At 35.3% G+C, this 17,841-nt stretch overlaps 2 protein-coding genes across 4 annotated transcripts in view; one reads left to right on the plus strand and one right to left on the minus strand.

Annotated features, from left to right (window-relative positions):
* The window catches only part of evi5l (ecotropic viral integration site 5 like), an 86,374-nt gene extending 77,587 nt beyond the window's left edge, over positions 1-8,787 (plus strand). For all 3 annotated transcript variants that reach the window (XM_009293538.5, XM_021477008.3, XM_009293540.5), the window contains 4 exons: positions 5,679-5,833; positions 6,530-6,646; positions 8,298-8,463; positions 8,567-8,787. In XM_009293538.5, coding sequence (XP_009291813.4) covers positions 5,679-5,833; positions 6,530-6,646; positions 8,298-8,463; positions 8,567-8,664 — 536 coding nt within the window. In that variant the 3' untranslated portion in view covers positions 8,665-8,787. The remainder of the gene's footprint in view (positions 1-5,678; positions 5,834-6,529; positions 6,647-8,297; positions 8,464-8,566) is intronic.
* A 359-nt stretch (positions 8,788-9,146) lies between these two features.
* zmp:0000001145 overlaps positions 9,147-17,841 on the minus strand; it is a 19,614-nt gene continuing 10,919 nt past the window's right edge. Inside the window, exons 12-19 of the mRNA XM_073953826.1 lie at positions 16,099-16,221; positions 14,437-14,609; positions 13,917-14,014; positions 13,710-13,837; positions 13,396-13,576; positions 11,876-12,014; positions 11,710-11,779; positions 9,147-9,257 (exon numbers count right to left, since the gene is read on the minus strand). Coding sequence (XP_073809927.1) covers positions 9,235-9,257; positions 11,710-11,779; positions 11,876-12,014; positions 13,396-13,576; positions 13,710-13,837; positions 13,917-14,014; positions 14,437-14,609; positions 16,099-16,221 — 935 coding nt within the window. The 3' untranslated portion in view covers positions 9,147-9,234. The remainder of the gene's footprint in view (positions 9,258-11,709; positions 11,780-11,875; positions 12,015-13,395; positions 13,577-13,709; positions 13,838-13,916; positions 14,015-14,436; positions 14,610-16,098; positions 16,222-17,841) is intronic.

Below are 17,841 nucleotides of genomic sequence, written 5' to 3' on the forward strand. Positions count from 1 at the left end.
GCGATTTATTCGGAAATGTATTCCCGCGCCGCAGAAATCTGGCGCGGGGAGAGAGAGAGAGAGAGAGCGAGAGAGAGAGCGAACGAACGAACGAGCTCTGTGTACTTTGTGCTGTGTGTGTACAGACAGCTTGGCTGTCTGGACTGTATACTGGGTGATTTTTGGTTGTGTTCTCCGCTCTAGCGGGACCGGGCGCGGCGGGCAGAAAACGGAGCGGGTTCTCAGGCTAAAACCTGGCGGGTGCGGGCTGAAGCGGGAGCGTTGTCATCCGGAGGTGTGTGTGTGTTTTTGTGTGTGTGTGGTATGGCGAGTACACGACTGTCTCCTTCGTTCGGTTATCCGTGGCACTATCCACTCGCCATAGTGTGGCAGCTAAAGTCCACGCCTACACTATCGAGCGTGTATGAACTGTGATTACTTTTTAAATTGCTGATTAGCTATTGGCCATTTCCCTCTCTGACTGAAGGCAGTCGACCAATCGCGACAGACTGTCATCGGTCCAATCAGCGCAGATTAGCTCCGCGCTAAGGAGGGGTTTGGGAACAAATGAATCACTGGACGATTCATACAGGAGTCGCTGGGATAATTAGATAAAAATAAATGCAGATTATAAGACCATGAAAGTGTTTTTTGACCTTGCATGCATATTAGACTGTTGTTGGAGACCCTTACAACCAAGATATGACCTTATTTCATGTATAATATGGGCTCTTTAAAAAAAAGAATAAACATTGATGCTATACACTGGCAAATTCACATCTCTGTGTCATGTGTCGGTATTATATTGCATATTAGTGATCACTGGTGTGCAAGACTATGAGCGTATGTGACCCTGGATCACAACAAAAGCCATGTCACTTTTCATTCATTCATTCATTTTCCTTTGGCTTAGTTACTCTATTCATCAGGAGTCGCCACAGTTGAATGAACCGTCAACTTATCCAGCATATGTTTTACACAGCGGATGTCCTTCCAGCTGCAACCCAGTACTGGGAAACATCCATAAACACTCATTCACACACACATTACGGCCAATTTAGTTTACCCAATACACCTATAGTGCATGGATTTGGACTGTGGGGAAAACCGAAGCACCCAGGGGAAACGCACATGAACATGGGGAGAACACGCAAACTCCACAAAGACATGCCAACACCCATTTTGCTCCAACCCTAATCAAACACATAATTGAGGTGTTCAAAACAATATTTGTTTTGAGCTGCGGCCCTGCAGGAATTGACTTCGAAAGTTAATGATGCTGAAGTTTTTCTAGAGACAACTTGTTTCACTTCCAAATACTTCTCTGTACAATCATCTTTAATGTTCAAATCAACAACAAATCTTGAAAAACCAGCAATGTGACTTTTTTTTTTTAACTTATACTTTAAATGTATATATGGATGCAAATATATTGTTTTGTGAATTCAGCTGGTTGTGTGACATTATACTCTTAACAAAAAAAGCCCCCCTTAAAGGGATGGTTCGCCCAAAAGAAGGGGGGGACTAAGTATTTATTTATTTTGTTGAACAAATTTTGAGGCAAGCTACAAAATATGGTAACCAATAACTGCACTAAAAGGACCCCAGAAGCTTTCTTAAATGTGTTTCTTTGAATAATTAAAAAAAAAACCTTTTCTGCAATGCAAAATAGTTAGTGGATGATAAAGTTTCCATCAACACCAAAGAAGAATTTTGAAGAAAGCTACAAAATTTTAAACAATAACTGCAACAGTAGGAAAATTAATATAGGTAAAGTCGATGGTAACCATTTTCCTGCTTTTATGTTATTTTTGTGTAAAAAAAAAAAAAAAAGAAAAAGAAACTGAACAAGTGTGAGTAAATGATGACAATTTTCAGAGGTAGGTGAACTATCCCTTTAACTATAGGCCACTCTTACAACTTAAAAATGGGCTACTATCGACTTGAAAACAACAGTGGCTTTCTAAAGAGATCAAGTGGAGATTTGCCTCATTTTACACATTGTTTACGTCTTGCTGAGCCAGTAAACTGCAGCTCTTCCTACTGAGCAAATGTCACCCCTGTTGACCTTAGTGTGAGATCCCAAAGTCAGTTATTCTGTATGGTTTAAAGCACAGGCAAAAAAAAAGAGCAACTCTTGTTGCACCTTAAACAACCACAATCGGTCCATCAGTCTTTCTACAGCCTGCCTCATCACTTTTACTTTTCCTCGTCTCTTCCTCCTCGTCTGCGCGGTGGTCTGATGCAGTTTAAAAGCAAACCTGAGTAGAAATCAGTCAAAATAACACCTTTAAAACCACATCTGTCTGCTATAAGCTTTAAACTTGCTGTAAACTGCATGAGAGACTCAATCAATTGCGATGAGAACAGGAAATCATGGCAGTACTTTTCTATTAGTCATCTCCACAGATAAACAGAATGAAATATGGTGTAGCCTGTATGCGTTGTTTTCGACGAGACCACTCTGATTTATAGCTTTCCTTAGCCGTGCAGCAGCAGTTACGGTTAGCATCAGCTCAGGCAAAGCGCGCGGCGGAAACTGACGCGTCTGCGGTCGGCCGTTTTGTGAACGCGCACTACCCAAAGTTTCAGTTTTGCTGCGCTTTAAGGAGCGCGCGCACCTGTCCTCTCAGTGATTTATTACTGCTGGTGACTGAGCGACACAACACAGCGCAGCTCAGTCTGATCTGTTTGTAATAATACTTAAAAAAAAAAAGTTCAACTTGTGTTAATGTGCATTATATTATAGAAACACCTTATCATTGGCTGGCCTGGGACACATCTGGTAAGTCTGTTTTTATAGTAGTTTTAAATGCATATTGATTCAGCAGCCGTTAATTAAAATAAAATTCGTTTTCTGGTCTGATAGTGGATTAAGGTTTTAATATACCTACGTCTGCAAAATAATGGTAGCTTATTTATTTTTCAATTAAAATGCTTACACATTTCCTCAGATAACACCACAGTGAAATGTTATAAATTAAATATTAAATGTAACATTTTTAAACATTCATTTGTCCTAGATAAACATAAATATTTTTGCAGATGTTTGCAAACAGATACACTTTCATAAATTCATGAACATATTTTTAAATGATAATATTACACAACAGAAATGCACTAAAAGGACCCCATAGAAGCATTCTCAAATTAATTTCTTTGGAGAAAAAAAAAAAATATTTAAAAACAACCTTTTCTGCAATGCAAATTATTTTGTGAATGAGAAAGTTTCCATCAACGCCAGAGAAGAACTTTTATTTTTAAGAGTGAATGTCTAATTTCCTACTGTATTTAATTGTTGCACAAAAGTCACAAACACTCAAGAGAAGCTTAAATATATGAATTCTGATTAATAAAAATAATTTTATGATACTTGCTTCAGTGCCTTGCAACACCAGAAGCACAAAATGGCTTCTAAATGCATTACATGCAATAAACAAAACAGCCTATACTGATTTTTCAAACAAAGCGAGTTGTTCGCACTTTCATTTTTTATTAATGCCTCTGATCAGTGGTGATTTTTAGAAGAAAATAACATTGCAATTACTGTCAAATTTAAGTTCTGATGAAATTAATTTAACTTTTTTTTCCCAAAAGGTATACATTTTTAATATTTATTTTCTTTGTCTTTCCTCCCAGTTAATATAAATCAAGAGTTGCTGTAGTAAATATTTTAGTAGTGAATGCTAGTAATCAGTCATTTCATGACTAAATGTTGAAAGATAATCAAGATTGTAACAGATTTGTCATAATTATCATTACTGTTTAATTTAAAATATGTCATTTAATGAACTCTTATTTAAAGCAGTACATTAGACTACATGCTATTTGCTATGATTTTTTTTAATCAATCAGGTGTAAAAACATGTTATAAAAAAGAAAATGTCTTAAATAAATGAGTTTATTGCAACAGAAATGCACCGTTGTGAATTTGCTGATTACTAACTGAGAATCTCTGACATGCGAGATGAGAACACTTTTTCCAGTAACCTGGAATCATATTTCATTTTCAAAAATGCATTTTCTTAATGAAAACACGCTTTATCCTTTAATTTGTAAACTGCATTTCTGCTCTCGTGAAAGCTGTTGCTTTCAAAACTAGGAGTCACTGACGCTGAATCAAAGCCATAGACAAAATCTGTGCTTTCCCCTGTGTGCAAATAAATAAATAAACAAACACAAAACAAGATTTTATAAAGAATATTGGAAAAAGCTGCCATTCACTTTCATAGTAGAAATAAAATAATAATAACATAAAAGTCAATGGCTGTTGTTTACCCCAACATTCTTCAGTATGATGAAAAAACGATGACATAACTTTCATTTTTAGGTGAACTATCCATTTAAAGTAATACATATTTAACATTCATTCAATTTGCATCATACCATGTTGTTATATATGTACTCCGCTTCATTTTCAGCATAACAACAGTACTGTCACAGCTTCTCTCTGTTCATTATGCCTCGATCTTTTCTGGTGAAAAAGAGCAAGAAGGGAGGCTTCCGTTCCTCTCTTCCCATTGCTGACGTGCCCTATCTAGGCCTGGTGGGCTGGTCTGTCCCCATAAAAGTGGCTACCCTGCCAGAGGAGTCAGGACAAGAGACACAACAATATTCTCCAATCACGCAGCAAAACAGCACACACAACAGTCCCGATAATGGATGGAATATGGGTATGTAAGAGAAAAAGGGACACCAAAATGAGCATGTTATTTTGCTCAGCCTCGGGCTCTTCAAGATGTGATAAATATGAATATTAATGACGATTTTAAGCTGAAACCGCAGTCCTGGGTGATTCATAAAACACAAGTCAACTATCATTCTGAGTATCAAAAGAAATACAAAAGAAGACGCCGGTGGCTCCCGATGATACATGGGGTCGTATGAAGCAAAGCTATTGTGTGCAAGAAACTGAACATTAGCATTGACTAATTCTGAGTTGTTGTTTTTTTTTTGCAATGAAAGTACCGTTGACTAGCATTTTATAAAAAAAGTCAGTTTCAGCTTAAAATATTTTTTATGTCGCACTGAAAAAAAGGTCACTCATATCGTGGATGATCTGAGTGAGTAAAATAACAACAAACTTTAAACTTTTAATCTCTGATCAAAATATTTGATGCAGCAAAGAATATTGGAGCATGTTATATATTGGCAAAAAAACTCATTAAAGCAGGGGCGGACTGGCCATCTGGCAATTCTGGCAAATGCCAGAAGCGCCGGACCAATTTTTAAATGTGGGCCGGTCAGTTTTTTTTTTTTAATGTATTGTTTTTATGTGGAGGCAGCTTTTATCTCTTGCTAGATGTGATATTATGATGATGATGATGATGATAATAATAATAATAGTAATAATAATAAATGTTAAGCATTTGGACCAATATGCGACAGCAGCCTGATTTCAAGATGGGCCGACCCAATCCGAGGTTACCGTAATCAAACCAATTACGTAATGTTAACAATTTTTAACGTAATCAAAATCTGGCAAGAATGTCATATTATTTCACCATCTGTACACCAAAATAAATAGTGAATGTGCGTGTCCGTGGGTGGGGCTATGTCGGTGTGGCTATGTGGGCTGATGTGGCTACAGTGCCAGGGCTGAATTTTTGTCCCAGTCCGCCCCTGCATTAAAGCATACAAACCTATCATTCCACCATTAAATGTGTTGAAGTTTTCTTGTTCTTCTCTGGTTTGTGCAGATCCAGCAGGTTTCCGGTACGGGCCTCCACCGTCTCCAGTGCAGTGGTTACCTGTCAATTCTAGAGACATAGCAGACATACACAGCCTCAGCAGCAGAGACGGTGCTCTGGACTGCCCTATCGTCAGCCCAAAGTACTGCAGCTTATGTGGCAAGGTAGGCCATAACATTCAGTTTGCCAAAAAATACTACTCTAAAATTCAGCTTTTGCTAAAGATTTTGTTAACTATGCCTGATCTGTAGCTGTTTGATCACATTCTATACATTTATATTCTACATGAACTGGAAGTTGCTGAGTTGTTTTTTTTAGTGTATGCTAATGATGTACTGAATATTGAGTAGGGGTGGGGCTTTTTGCGCATCATTCCCTTGTTGCAAACTGTAAGAAGGGTGTGGTTAAGAATATTGCATTAAACTGAAACCGCCAGTGGACATGAACGCGGTCAGACTTTGAAGATTTCCAGAACCAATGTTTTTTTGTTCAGTGGATTAACTAGCCCTGAATAATTGTTTATAATTAAAAACAAACTGTGCTAGCTCAATAAACGCTGTAAATTGAAACTTTTCTAAAAAAACTTACTCTAATACAATTATTTTAAATTCATAAATATTGTTCTGGCTGCTTATTAATTGAAATGTTAGGTTAAAATACAAAAACACCATCTACTAAACTATCGGAAATCACTTGCTGTAAATATTACTCATCAAAAAATGCAAGACACATACTTCTTGAGCTGCCATTTGATTTCATTTCGCTGTATTTTGGCCTTGGGCTTTTCCATTGGCAGGGGAACATCTTTTCACTTCCCTGGGCTCTCTTTAAACAGTGCTGTTTATAACTTTTTCCATGAGGTTTTCTCGTCTCTCTCTCGGCTGGAGTCGCACGTGTTCAGGGCGCATGGCGGACATCATGGACGCGCTCTCGTGTTTCGGGACAGCAAAGATCCAGTGATGCCGTGCAGAATAAAGGTACAGCCATTATTCCCCAATCATTTCTGTTTTCACGATGGACCGTTGTTAAATGTCTCCCTCTGGTGTTCAAAATATTTAAAAAAGAAAAATTCTAAGAAATATGGCAGTGTATTTTGATGTTTTTAAACAACAGATTTATTATACGGATATATTTATTAAAATAATATTTTGTCACCAAACATATTTAGAAACTGAAATATAATGCAATTAAATTCAAGCTAAATATTGCATATATATATATATATATATATATATATATATATATATATATATATATATATATATATATATATATATATATATATATATATATATATATATATATATATATATATATATTACAAAGTTTCAACTAAATTTTTCTATTTTTTGCTTCTCTTAATTTTTCCTCTTTTTTTAAAAATTTGTATATAATAATTTTCTCTAACATATAAATTTGGGTGTGCTAGTTTTGGACTGTTATCGCAAGTTATTTTGTTAGATAAGCTCCAGATTTTGGCTTTAGTGCTGACTAATCTAATGTATATGCACAAATATAATATTGTAGAGCTTCCTATTAAACATGAATTTAAAAGATAATTTGTGAGGGGTGTATTTATATATGTTGAGCACTGTATGTATATGTATGCCGAATGCTACAGCACAGTGTAGTAATTTATTGAACTGATAAACTAATAATTACTATAGTTTTGAGTATTTGATAAACCTAGCTGCAGAAAACTTAGTATATCATTTGTTAATTCGTTTACATTACTGTAATGTATTACGATTACAAAAACATTATTATTACTACTATAGTATTTTTTCAATGCATATTGAGTATTTTATCAGACTGTATGACCTTAAATTTGCTGTAAGTTTCTAATATTACTCATTTTTGCTGTTTTACAAAATAAAAATCTCTAAATGACAACATTGGTTTAAATTTGGAAGAAATGTCACCTGTAGATTACAGACAAGACTAAATTACTCAAACTTATAATAAAAATGATGCCATTAGGGATTACTATTGGTTAAAAACTAAAAAAAAACTTGTTAGAAATTAAGTTTAGCCTAATACAGACACAAATAAAGAATAATTTGGTGTATTAACAGACTGCACTATATAAGGGTCATAGTGCAGCCCCAAAACACTGATTGTTATTATTAAGTTATTTTCTCACTATCCTTACAACATTTACAAATTTCTACCCAAGAAAATGATAATCATTTAACTAATCATTTAATTAAGTGTCAAGTGTATTATATAATTACAACAAAGTTTTGCAAAAGAAATTAAAAAAAAAAAAAAAAAATATATATATATATATATATATATATATATATATATATATATATATATATATATATATATATATATATATATATATATATATATATATATATATAAATATATATATATAAATATATAAATAATAACTGCAAAGGAAAGTTTGTATGTTGCAGACAAAAATAAACTGCAAAAAAAAAAAAAAAAAAGCAATGCAAAAATTAAATATTTGCAATTTATAAATAAGCTTGTTTAATTTTTTACATAAATATTTTGCTTAATGATGAAACCATGTGAATTATTAAAATTATTTGCAATTAAAATGTACCATGTATATAAAATAACTATTTAGGACATTTAATGTGTTTTATTTGTCAGGAGCGAACGTTTGAGTGTAAGGAATGCGGGAAGGTTTTCAAGCGCTCGTCCACTCTGTCCACACACCTGCTGATCCACTCAGACACACGACCATATCCCTGCCTGTACTGTGGGAAGAGATTTCACCAGAAGTCCGACATGAAGAAACACACCTTCATACACACCGGTGAGATGCACAGACATTACAAACACTGAATACATTTTATCTTTAGCAGCGTGTTGTGTGCATGCCCGCATTTTAGACCAAGATTTACTTTGTTTTTGTGCAGGTGAGAAGCCGCATGTGTGTAAAGTATGTGGGAAAGCCTTCAGCCAGAGCTCCAACCTGATCACACACAGCAGAAAACACTACAGACCCTACAGCTGAACAGTTACCCCCTGATTACACACCAAGCTAAGACCTTTGTGAATGTACATACAGTATTATTAGCTTTACACGACACAAAAGTATTATAAATTATTTCTGTACATTAAATTACTTCCACATCCATGTTTTCATGTTAAAGCCACTTCTGTCATTTCTGAAGCAAGTAGTCCTTTAAAAACTAAAAGTAAAAAAAGTGTGCCATTCTAGCTTTACACCAGCAATAAGAGCGCAAGGAAAACCTTCGATGCATGACTTTAAGTGAGTCATTTGTAGCTCGAGTGATTAAAAATGAGTCGAGCAGCAACACAGATGATGACCGCAGGTTCATTTCAGTCTCTGCAAAACTGCTTTGTTTACAGCTATTAGTTTCACTTAGCAACAATTCAATAATCAGACCTTTTACTTTTTTTCCATTTAGTTTCTCTAATTTGATGCTATTTTAAGTTAAACTTCAGCAAAAGAAAGTGACACTGCTCCAAAGCTTGCTTGTTTGTCAATTTTAATGTGTACATGAGTCAAACAGAACAAAAGGTAATATTTAATTAAGTGTTTTCCAACTCCTGTCTTCTTTCAAGACGTCATGCTAGAGGGATCTGGAGAGAGAGGTGTTTTTTTAATAAAATAATTCAGATGAATCACACACACACACACACACACACACACACACACACACACACACACACACACACACACACACACACACACACACACACACACACACACACACACACACACACACACACACACACACACACACACACACACACACACACACACACACACACACACACACACACACACACACACACACACACACACACACACACACACACACACACACACAATGCAATTTCATTTGATAATTGTCTAATTGTAACATTTTATTTATATTAACTTAAAATGTCTTCTTGTAAAAAAAGATCAATGTTGCCAGCGGTGTTTCACAAGTCTTCACATGTTTGCGCACACATTCCTATTTTGCTTGAAACCTTTTGTCCACTTTATTTGAGGGTAAGGTTTAAGGGTATAACCGATCACAAATCACCACCCACAGTTTGAATCACACAAGATTAACAACTTTTTTTTGATCAATTAGCTTTTTTAAATTTGTTGGTCAATCCAACATTTATCACAATTGCAGAGAGAGATCACCTCTTGCATCATTCAAATCACATGTATGAAAGCATTTTGGCTTCCCTGTAAAATATGATGATAACGGAAAAAGTTATGGTGGGACCTAAATGCTTTCTTAGGTTATTTATTAAAGGTGTTTTTTGTCACTGCTTAGCTTGCATTAATGCATTTAGTGTAAAGCTGCACAATTAAACATTAAAAGATCCTGATCTCAAACCCGCACAACATGAATGATAAATGATGATGATTTGAATACGTTTAATAATCCTTCAAAGTGCTGCACTGGAATCTGCGTTTGATCAAGAGAGATTCCGTTTTTACACTTTCAGTTTGTTACAAATTATTAAATAACACAGAAGTACTGGAAGAACAGTTTATAGTTCAGATATAAACACTGATGTTGATGGTAAAGATTAAAATCACAGTTTAATGGAACTTGACGTTGGTGAATGTTGTAGCAATGGGGTATATGTACACAGACTTCTAATTTTAGTCAGCCAGCCCCAGGGCTTCTGGTGAATTGTTATTCCATACAAAACCACTCCATTTAAGATCTGATTTCTTAAAAAATAAAATGGCGATCTTCACCCCCTGGCTGAGATGCAATACAAAGTGGGTATCAGATCAAACGAGAAGCACTGCATTAAATTAGATTTTTTCCAAACCATGTCTTTAAAATATGGATATTGTTTTACTCCAGTATTTTCAATGGACTTTCTGCACTCGCCTGCAGCTAACGACAGTGTCTGCATTTTAACGGTCGTTCGCCTCTTTTTACGCTTTAACAACCAAATGGATGCTAAACTCTGTGTAACTAATTACATTTGAATTACATTACAACATCGTAGCTGTAAAAAGAAACCTTATGAAATCATATAATCATGAGTCATAAAGCTCTAACCAGAAGTTCATCATTGGCTGAAAAACACAAGCTGTGCATATAGCCTATTACATTGTCTAACCAATGGGTGGCGACAAACCACCATCAAAATCATGTGACTGAATAGGCTTTCAAAAGTGATGTGATGCACCTAAGGAAACGAAGATTTGTGTGAATCGTTGATTAAAAAAACATGTTGCACAAAATGTTAGATTTTTATATTTAGCATTATCAGCAACAGTAGCAAAGATTATTTTTCCTATTGAATATTTTCCTTTAAGTTTCCAGCTGGTTCTTTTTTTTGATTTTGAATAAAATGACAGGTTCTGTCAACAAGTTCTGTTTGTTAAAACCAGTCATTTTTGCAGTAATACGTTTGTATAAATGGAAAGCAATTGACATTTCGCTCCTTTCTTTTTTGCTGATCCGAAAAATGGTTTAATCCCTGAGTCAAAAACCATAGTGTGATCCAAACCATGAGATTTGTGATCCGTTACACCACTAAGTCATGGCCAAGAGGATGTATGGACTTTTTCTGATCTTTCTATTTAATATTGAAAAATAAGCTCACAATTAAGATCCGATCATGAAAGGAGAATGGAAAAATAAGAGGTCATGATATGAAACTACTAGAATTACCATAATAAATTTCTGCTTTAATTTTGAACATATTTCTTGTTTTTTTCCCAGTTTATGTAGTTTATGTATTAGCTAATACAAAATTTATTATATGATACTGTGCTTGCAGTTGAAATGTCATTCAGATTTAAAAAAAAATCTCTACAGGGAGCCATAATTGAGTAATACTCATGATTGTGCATTAATCAGCATGGCTAACACATGACTTGGTTTTCATTGACTAAATCAAGAGTAAAACCAGTAAGCTAAGCTATATGGGAATGAGAAGTAAACTACTTTAGCAAAACATTAGTACGGCTTCTCTTGGCAAGAGCTCTGATCATGCATTAAACCCATTCAAATGGCAGACATACATTTTATATATATAAATAAAAAATGAGGCTGAGACTCACCTGCAAAGCAGCCCTCAACACATGGACCTTCTGAGGGCAGGCAAACCTCCGTTGAGCACATAAAATAAATCTGTGACAAGATAAAGCCAAAGTGACATTTGAAGATGACATGTTCTGGGCTCAGAGGATATCAAGTTTTACAAGCATCTCCAGAGCCATATTTTACCTCCTCATCTGCTTCCACATTGGTATCCTCAGACAGGAACTGGAATGTGGTGACTGTGAATCGTTTGACATGATTGGTTAGAGCCTCTGCAAGAGCAGTTGGTTGGTAGGTTGGGGTCTGATCAAGAATATTTGGGCACCTAAAGAGGTCATACAAACAGTCAAAATGCAGCTACATATTACCATTTTTAGAATTCAAACAAAACATCTGCATCCATTTTAGAGCCTGGTCATTTTAAACTCCTGATGTGTGTGTTTTTTAGGACAAAAACTTTTAAAACTATTTTGTGACTTTTTTATGGTCACTTACATATTACATAAAAAATAAATATTCAAATAAAAATAATTGAATAAATAATTTTTAGAATTCAATAAAAAATCTGCATGCCATTTAGAGCCTTGTCTTTTTAAACTCAATGTTTTTAGCAGACACACAAAAAAAGTGTATAAATAAAAAGAAAAATGAATGAATATAAAATGAATAAATTAAATATTTAAATAAAAATTAAATAAATAAATAATAAAAATAAATAAACATTTTTAGAATAAAAAAAAAAAAAACCAGATCATTCTCATTTTAAAATCCTGATGTGTTTTGAAAAGACATGCACACAAAAAAAAACCCATCAGACATCATGAAAATGTCAAATAAATGCAAAGAAATGTCAACACACACAAAAGTAATATTGGCCATGTCTGTGAAAGTTTTAGCAAAGCAAATTTATCTTTGTCAGTATATTGGATCTCTGAAATTGCATCTCTTAGAAAAATGGAGTAAAACAATACTAATGCGACTCAACCAGGCCTCATCACCTTTGGGCAATCATTTTTAGAATTAAAAAGTATTGCGACACCTACAATTCTGGAAAAAAAAAAAAATAGTAAAAACTCTTAAAACTCTATAAAAATTTAGAGAGCTCAGAAATGGTGCTTACTGATATAGAAAGGGAAAATAGATTATAATTTTGAGTAGCGTTTTATAATGGTAAGACCTTTATAATGTTTAAACGACTAACATTTTACAGCTTCTGTTAGAATGTAAAGCATATATTGGCCCTTTAATATTATTACAGTGATTTATATACATGTCTTGATGTTAATGAGACTTTGAAAAAGACAAGGACTAAGAAATTACATTTTAATTGAACACCACATCACATACAGTACCTATGGTGACTTCATGATACATTGTAGTTCTATTAGGCTACCTCAATGTTAAAACTAATTTCTCTAAATGTGCATACAACTAAATATAGTTTTGATAAAGATGAATATCTAGACTACAGTTTTTTCTTAGATTTGTAATTTTAACCATCCCATCTAGTATTGTAAAAAGAAAAAAGCTGGCCACACTGAAACATTTATGGTTAAAGCGACACGCAGCCCTCAAAAACTGCAGGCGAATTTTGCAGATATGGTAAACATGGCGGCGGAGGGAACATAATAAAGTGAGACCAACTTCAAGCTATTCAATTAAGACTTTAAACTGTACAGTTTTTTTGTGCTAAAGTGTGCACATACCCATCATAAATGAGGATCCATGCAGATTTTGCAGAGCGTGGATAAGCAACACAGTAATGCACCAGCAGCACAGCAGTTGGATCCGGAGGGTTCAGCAGACGCACTTCCAGATAAAGGGGTTTCCCCAGCAGCATTTGCAGAGGCTGGTGGTATTGTGGGTAAAAGTTTTTATAGTGCTCATCTGAATGAAAAAAGAAGAGGCATTTAGTGCACAAAACCCGCATGTATCTTTTCCCTAAACACATGTATAGCATATACTTGCAGATGGTTTATATTTAAAATAAAAAATAAAACAAAAACTATTAAAAACAAACCTTTAGCAATTCTGAGCTGAACTCCAAACACTCCCTGAGCTTTGATGGAGGGTCCAAGAGAGGGGCTTTTAACCAGGTAACCCACACTTACCACTGATCCAGGTAAATACCGACACTCAACTACGAGCCTGGAGAAAACAGGAATATTATGTGTCAGAATGCTGCTCGGTTGTTTGAGAACCAGTGTAACTGAATTACTACATGTACCTTACAGGCGAATCTCTGGTGATTGTGCCGTAATTTAGACTGAGGGACTGCACTCTGTTCAGGATCTCTACCATGTAGATGACGATTTTACCCACCTCCTAGAGACAGCTCAGTTAGATTTACATGCACATTGTGACCATGGACAACAAAATCAGTCATAAATGACCAGTCGTCTTTGTTTGGAGAATCAATAAGCTTTCCATTGATGTATGGTTAGGAAAGGATGATATTTGGTTGAGATACAACTTAAATATGGAATGTAAGGTTTTCCAAAAATAAACATTAAAACAATCTACAAGAATGACTTGCACATAACTAATCAAAAATTGATACACTTACAATGGGAAATGTATAAAATATCTCCATGGGACTTGATATTTACTTGCTAAAGTAACTAAAAATCAATCATTTTGACCTATACAATGTATTTTTGGCTGTTTAAAAAAAATACACCCATGAAACATGTTTTGTGGGTCACTTACTGTATATACACTATGCATATTGTCAGAAATCCACTCACGTATCTGTGGACTCCACATTCATCCAGTGGGATCTTGAAAAGCGCCAGATCATCAGTAACTCTTTCCGGTCCGCAAGGACTATTTCCAGCAGTGACGAGTGTGGTTGGGGACACAGGCGGATCCATGGCGGTGGACTGAACCGAGAAAACAAAATGTCGATCCATTGTGCATTCTGAATAAAACAGAAAAAAGAAACATAACTGTAGTTCGTGTGTTTCTTCTTCTGAGCCCTTAGACTACTACAGGCAAAATTATATTGACTGCATTCATCCATTAATTTTCTTTTGGCTTAGTCCCTTCATTAATCAAGGGTCGCCACAGCAGAAAAAACCACCAACTTATCCAGTATATGTTTTACACAGCAGATGCCCTTCCAGCTGCAACCCAGTACTGGGAAAACATCCATACACACATACACTACAGTCAATTTAGTTCATCCAATTCACTTATAGCGCATGTCTTTGGACTGTGGGGGAAACCAGAGCACCCGGAGGAAACCCACACAAACCCAGGGAGAACAGGAAAACTCAGAAATGCTAACTGTAATTTGAATCCATAAAATGCGGGTGTCCGGTTTCCCCTCCAGTCCAAAAGACATGCGGTACAGGTGTATTTAAAAAGCTAAATTGGCTGTAGTGAATGTGTGTAAATGCAAGAGTGTATGGGTGTTTCCCAGTGTTGAGTTGTGGCTGGAGGGGCATCCACTGCATAAAACATTTGCCGGATAAGTTGGTGGATAAATTCGCTGTGGCAACCCCCTGATAAATAAAGGGACTAAGCTGAAAAGAAAATGAATGAATAAAGATGAATATCTAGACTATGAGTCTCTAAGATTTGTGTACTGAAACTGTCCCATCTAGTATTGTGAAAAGGCAAAGCTGGAGATGCTGAAAAATGCATGTTGATATTTTACTGATGACGTCTATGGTTAAAGCGACACCCAGTGTTCACAAACTGCAGGCGCATTTTGCAGATATTACTGCGGCGGTAAGCGTGGTTGCGGAGGAAAGATAAGTGTAAGCAACAGTATTAATGACTGCAAGCTATTCAATCAAGACTTGGACAGGGAGCACCCGGAGGAAACTCACACAAACCCGGGGAGAACTTGCAAACTCCACACAGAAATGTCATCAATAATTTGAGTTATATACATACATACACACACACACACACATATATACACTTTAAATTCCTTGAGTTAACCTGGGGAAAAAAAAAAGTTTACTTTAGTACCACTTCAAATAGTGTTAATAGGTAAAAACTAAATTTACATTTGAATGCTTCTGTTATCTGGGTAAAAATATGAAGTTAAAAAAAAAAAAAAAAAAAACGCAAGCAAGCATTTTTGTAAACTTGAGATCGACACCACTAGAAAACTGAAATAAAAAAAAAAAAGCTTTTGAATTGAAGGAATAGATCACTCAAATGTATTTACCCATCCTCAAGTTATTCCAAACCTGTTTGAGTTTTACTTTTGGTGAATACAGAACAAAACACATTTAAAAACGCATCCAAAGACTCAACAGTAGGCTAAAATTGACTACAAATGGCAATGACTTTGTTGTGCGTGTCTACCAGGTTTAAAACTAATGGAAAGTGTATAAATGATGACAGGTTTCATTTTTGGGTGAACTAGCTCTTTATGGTTGAATATTGCTTACCGTCCATGGGGTAATAACACGTCTCCGTGTCTACAGAATAACAGCAGCCTCTGTTCTGGCACTCAGCTGAGGACAACAGCCCAGATCCACAGACCAACCACAGCTCTGGGGCGATGTTACACTCTACACAACAAAACACGAAAACGAGTTAGTTATTTTAGTAGTTCCAGTTCCCTCGTGCCAAAGTCAATTGATTTATTTAATAGGATTTGGATTAAATTGTTTAAATAGGGTTTGTGGTTACCTCAAACTCAAGATACTTTCACATTTTATTCTACTAAATAAAACAATTACATCACAATCCTGGTTTTTTAAAATCAGTTCCACTTCTTTAAAAGACGACTGCTATGAAGTTGCTAAATGGGACTACAGGTTGTGTCAGTCAGGAACGCAGGCCGCTTGCGTTGGGCATTTGTATTTGTGTTTTAATGAATAGTATTTTACAGTTTGTAGCATTTTTATAATTGGGAACTTATATTGTCTGTAGATAATGCCTTGACTTGTAAAGATTGTCAAGACAGATTAATTTGTTGATCATTTATCTTAATTAAACGTTATTAAGAAGATACTGCTTACCAGTGCTGCCCGTCTCTTCCCTGCTCTCAGTAATGCAAATGTATGAATAAATGTGTAAGAAACAAATGCATGTCAACTGTCATTTTAAAGTGATCAGTTGATTTTTCGTTGCTTTTTTTTCCTTTGTCTGAACACATTTAACTCCATGTTATAACTACAATATTTACACTCCTCAATTTATAGCAGATGTGACTGTATAGGCTGCTTTTCACTGTACTTTGTGACAAAAAATATAGGAATATTGAATGTTGTTTTCTATCTAAGGTGGAACTTACAGGCATATAGACTTGTCCCTCACGCCTCATTTCTGTCGTCTATTACTAGGGTAAGCGGGCTGCATCCACAGGAGCGATACACTTATTTAGGTCTTATGATAATACTATGTAGGCACATTTGTATAGTTTTAAAACTTTTACAACAACCATAAAAGCAAAACAAGATGCATTTCCTCGCATAAAAAAAGCTATCCAAAAGGCAAGTAGGTCTATGTGTTTTTTGTCTATTTATAGCATGGATTATATCATCATAAACGGAGAGATTAACTCTGTCATGGACCTTATTTCTAAAAATAAGTTTGAAAAGTTATCTGTAGCCGGGTCGAGCTGATGTCACAGGCGAGCGCCCCGAAGGCACTGTAGTCTGTTTATAGCGTAATGTTAGCTTTTCAGTTCTTGCGTTTGCATTTAAGATCCAAAAGTTATAAAAGTTGTATTTTCGTGTGAGGATTATCTGCTTGGACAAAAAGTGTAAGTGTAATGAACAGTGTTTAAACACAGCTTATTATTTGCTATCTTCAAAAAGCCTATGGGAAAATCCTAGAAGGATTTTATCTAGGGAACCAGTTTTATGCTAGCAGCCGATTAGACTACAAAGTGACATAGTTCCTTCACTCTATAGCCGCTGCTTTGATCATGTAGCAAAAGGAGCATGTTGGATTAATTTATTAATTTTAAATTGTGATAGTATAATTCTCCTATGATCGTGATAATACCGTCTCTCGATGTTGAATGCAGCTTTACTCAAGGAAGGTATTATTAGGTAGTTAGCTCATTTATTATTTTACTAATTTGGCAACCGTCGAAAGGCATCTGGAAAACAGTTTGAATTTCCACTTCATAAAAACTGCTCCATTTGGGACGACACTACATGCAGTACATTTATTATGCC

The sequence above is a fragment of the Danio rerio genome, chromosome 1 (genome assembly GCF_049306965.1).
Source record: "Danio rerio strain Tuebingen ecotype United States chromosome 1, GRCz12tu, whole genome shotgun sequence".
Taxonomy (NCBI): Eukaryota; Metazoa; Chordata; class Actinopteri; order Cypriniformes; family Danionidae; genus Danio; species Danio rerio.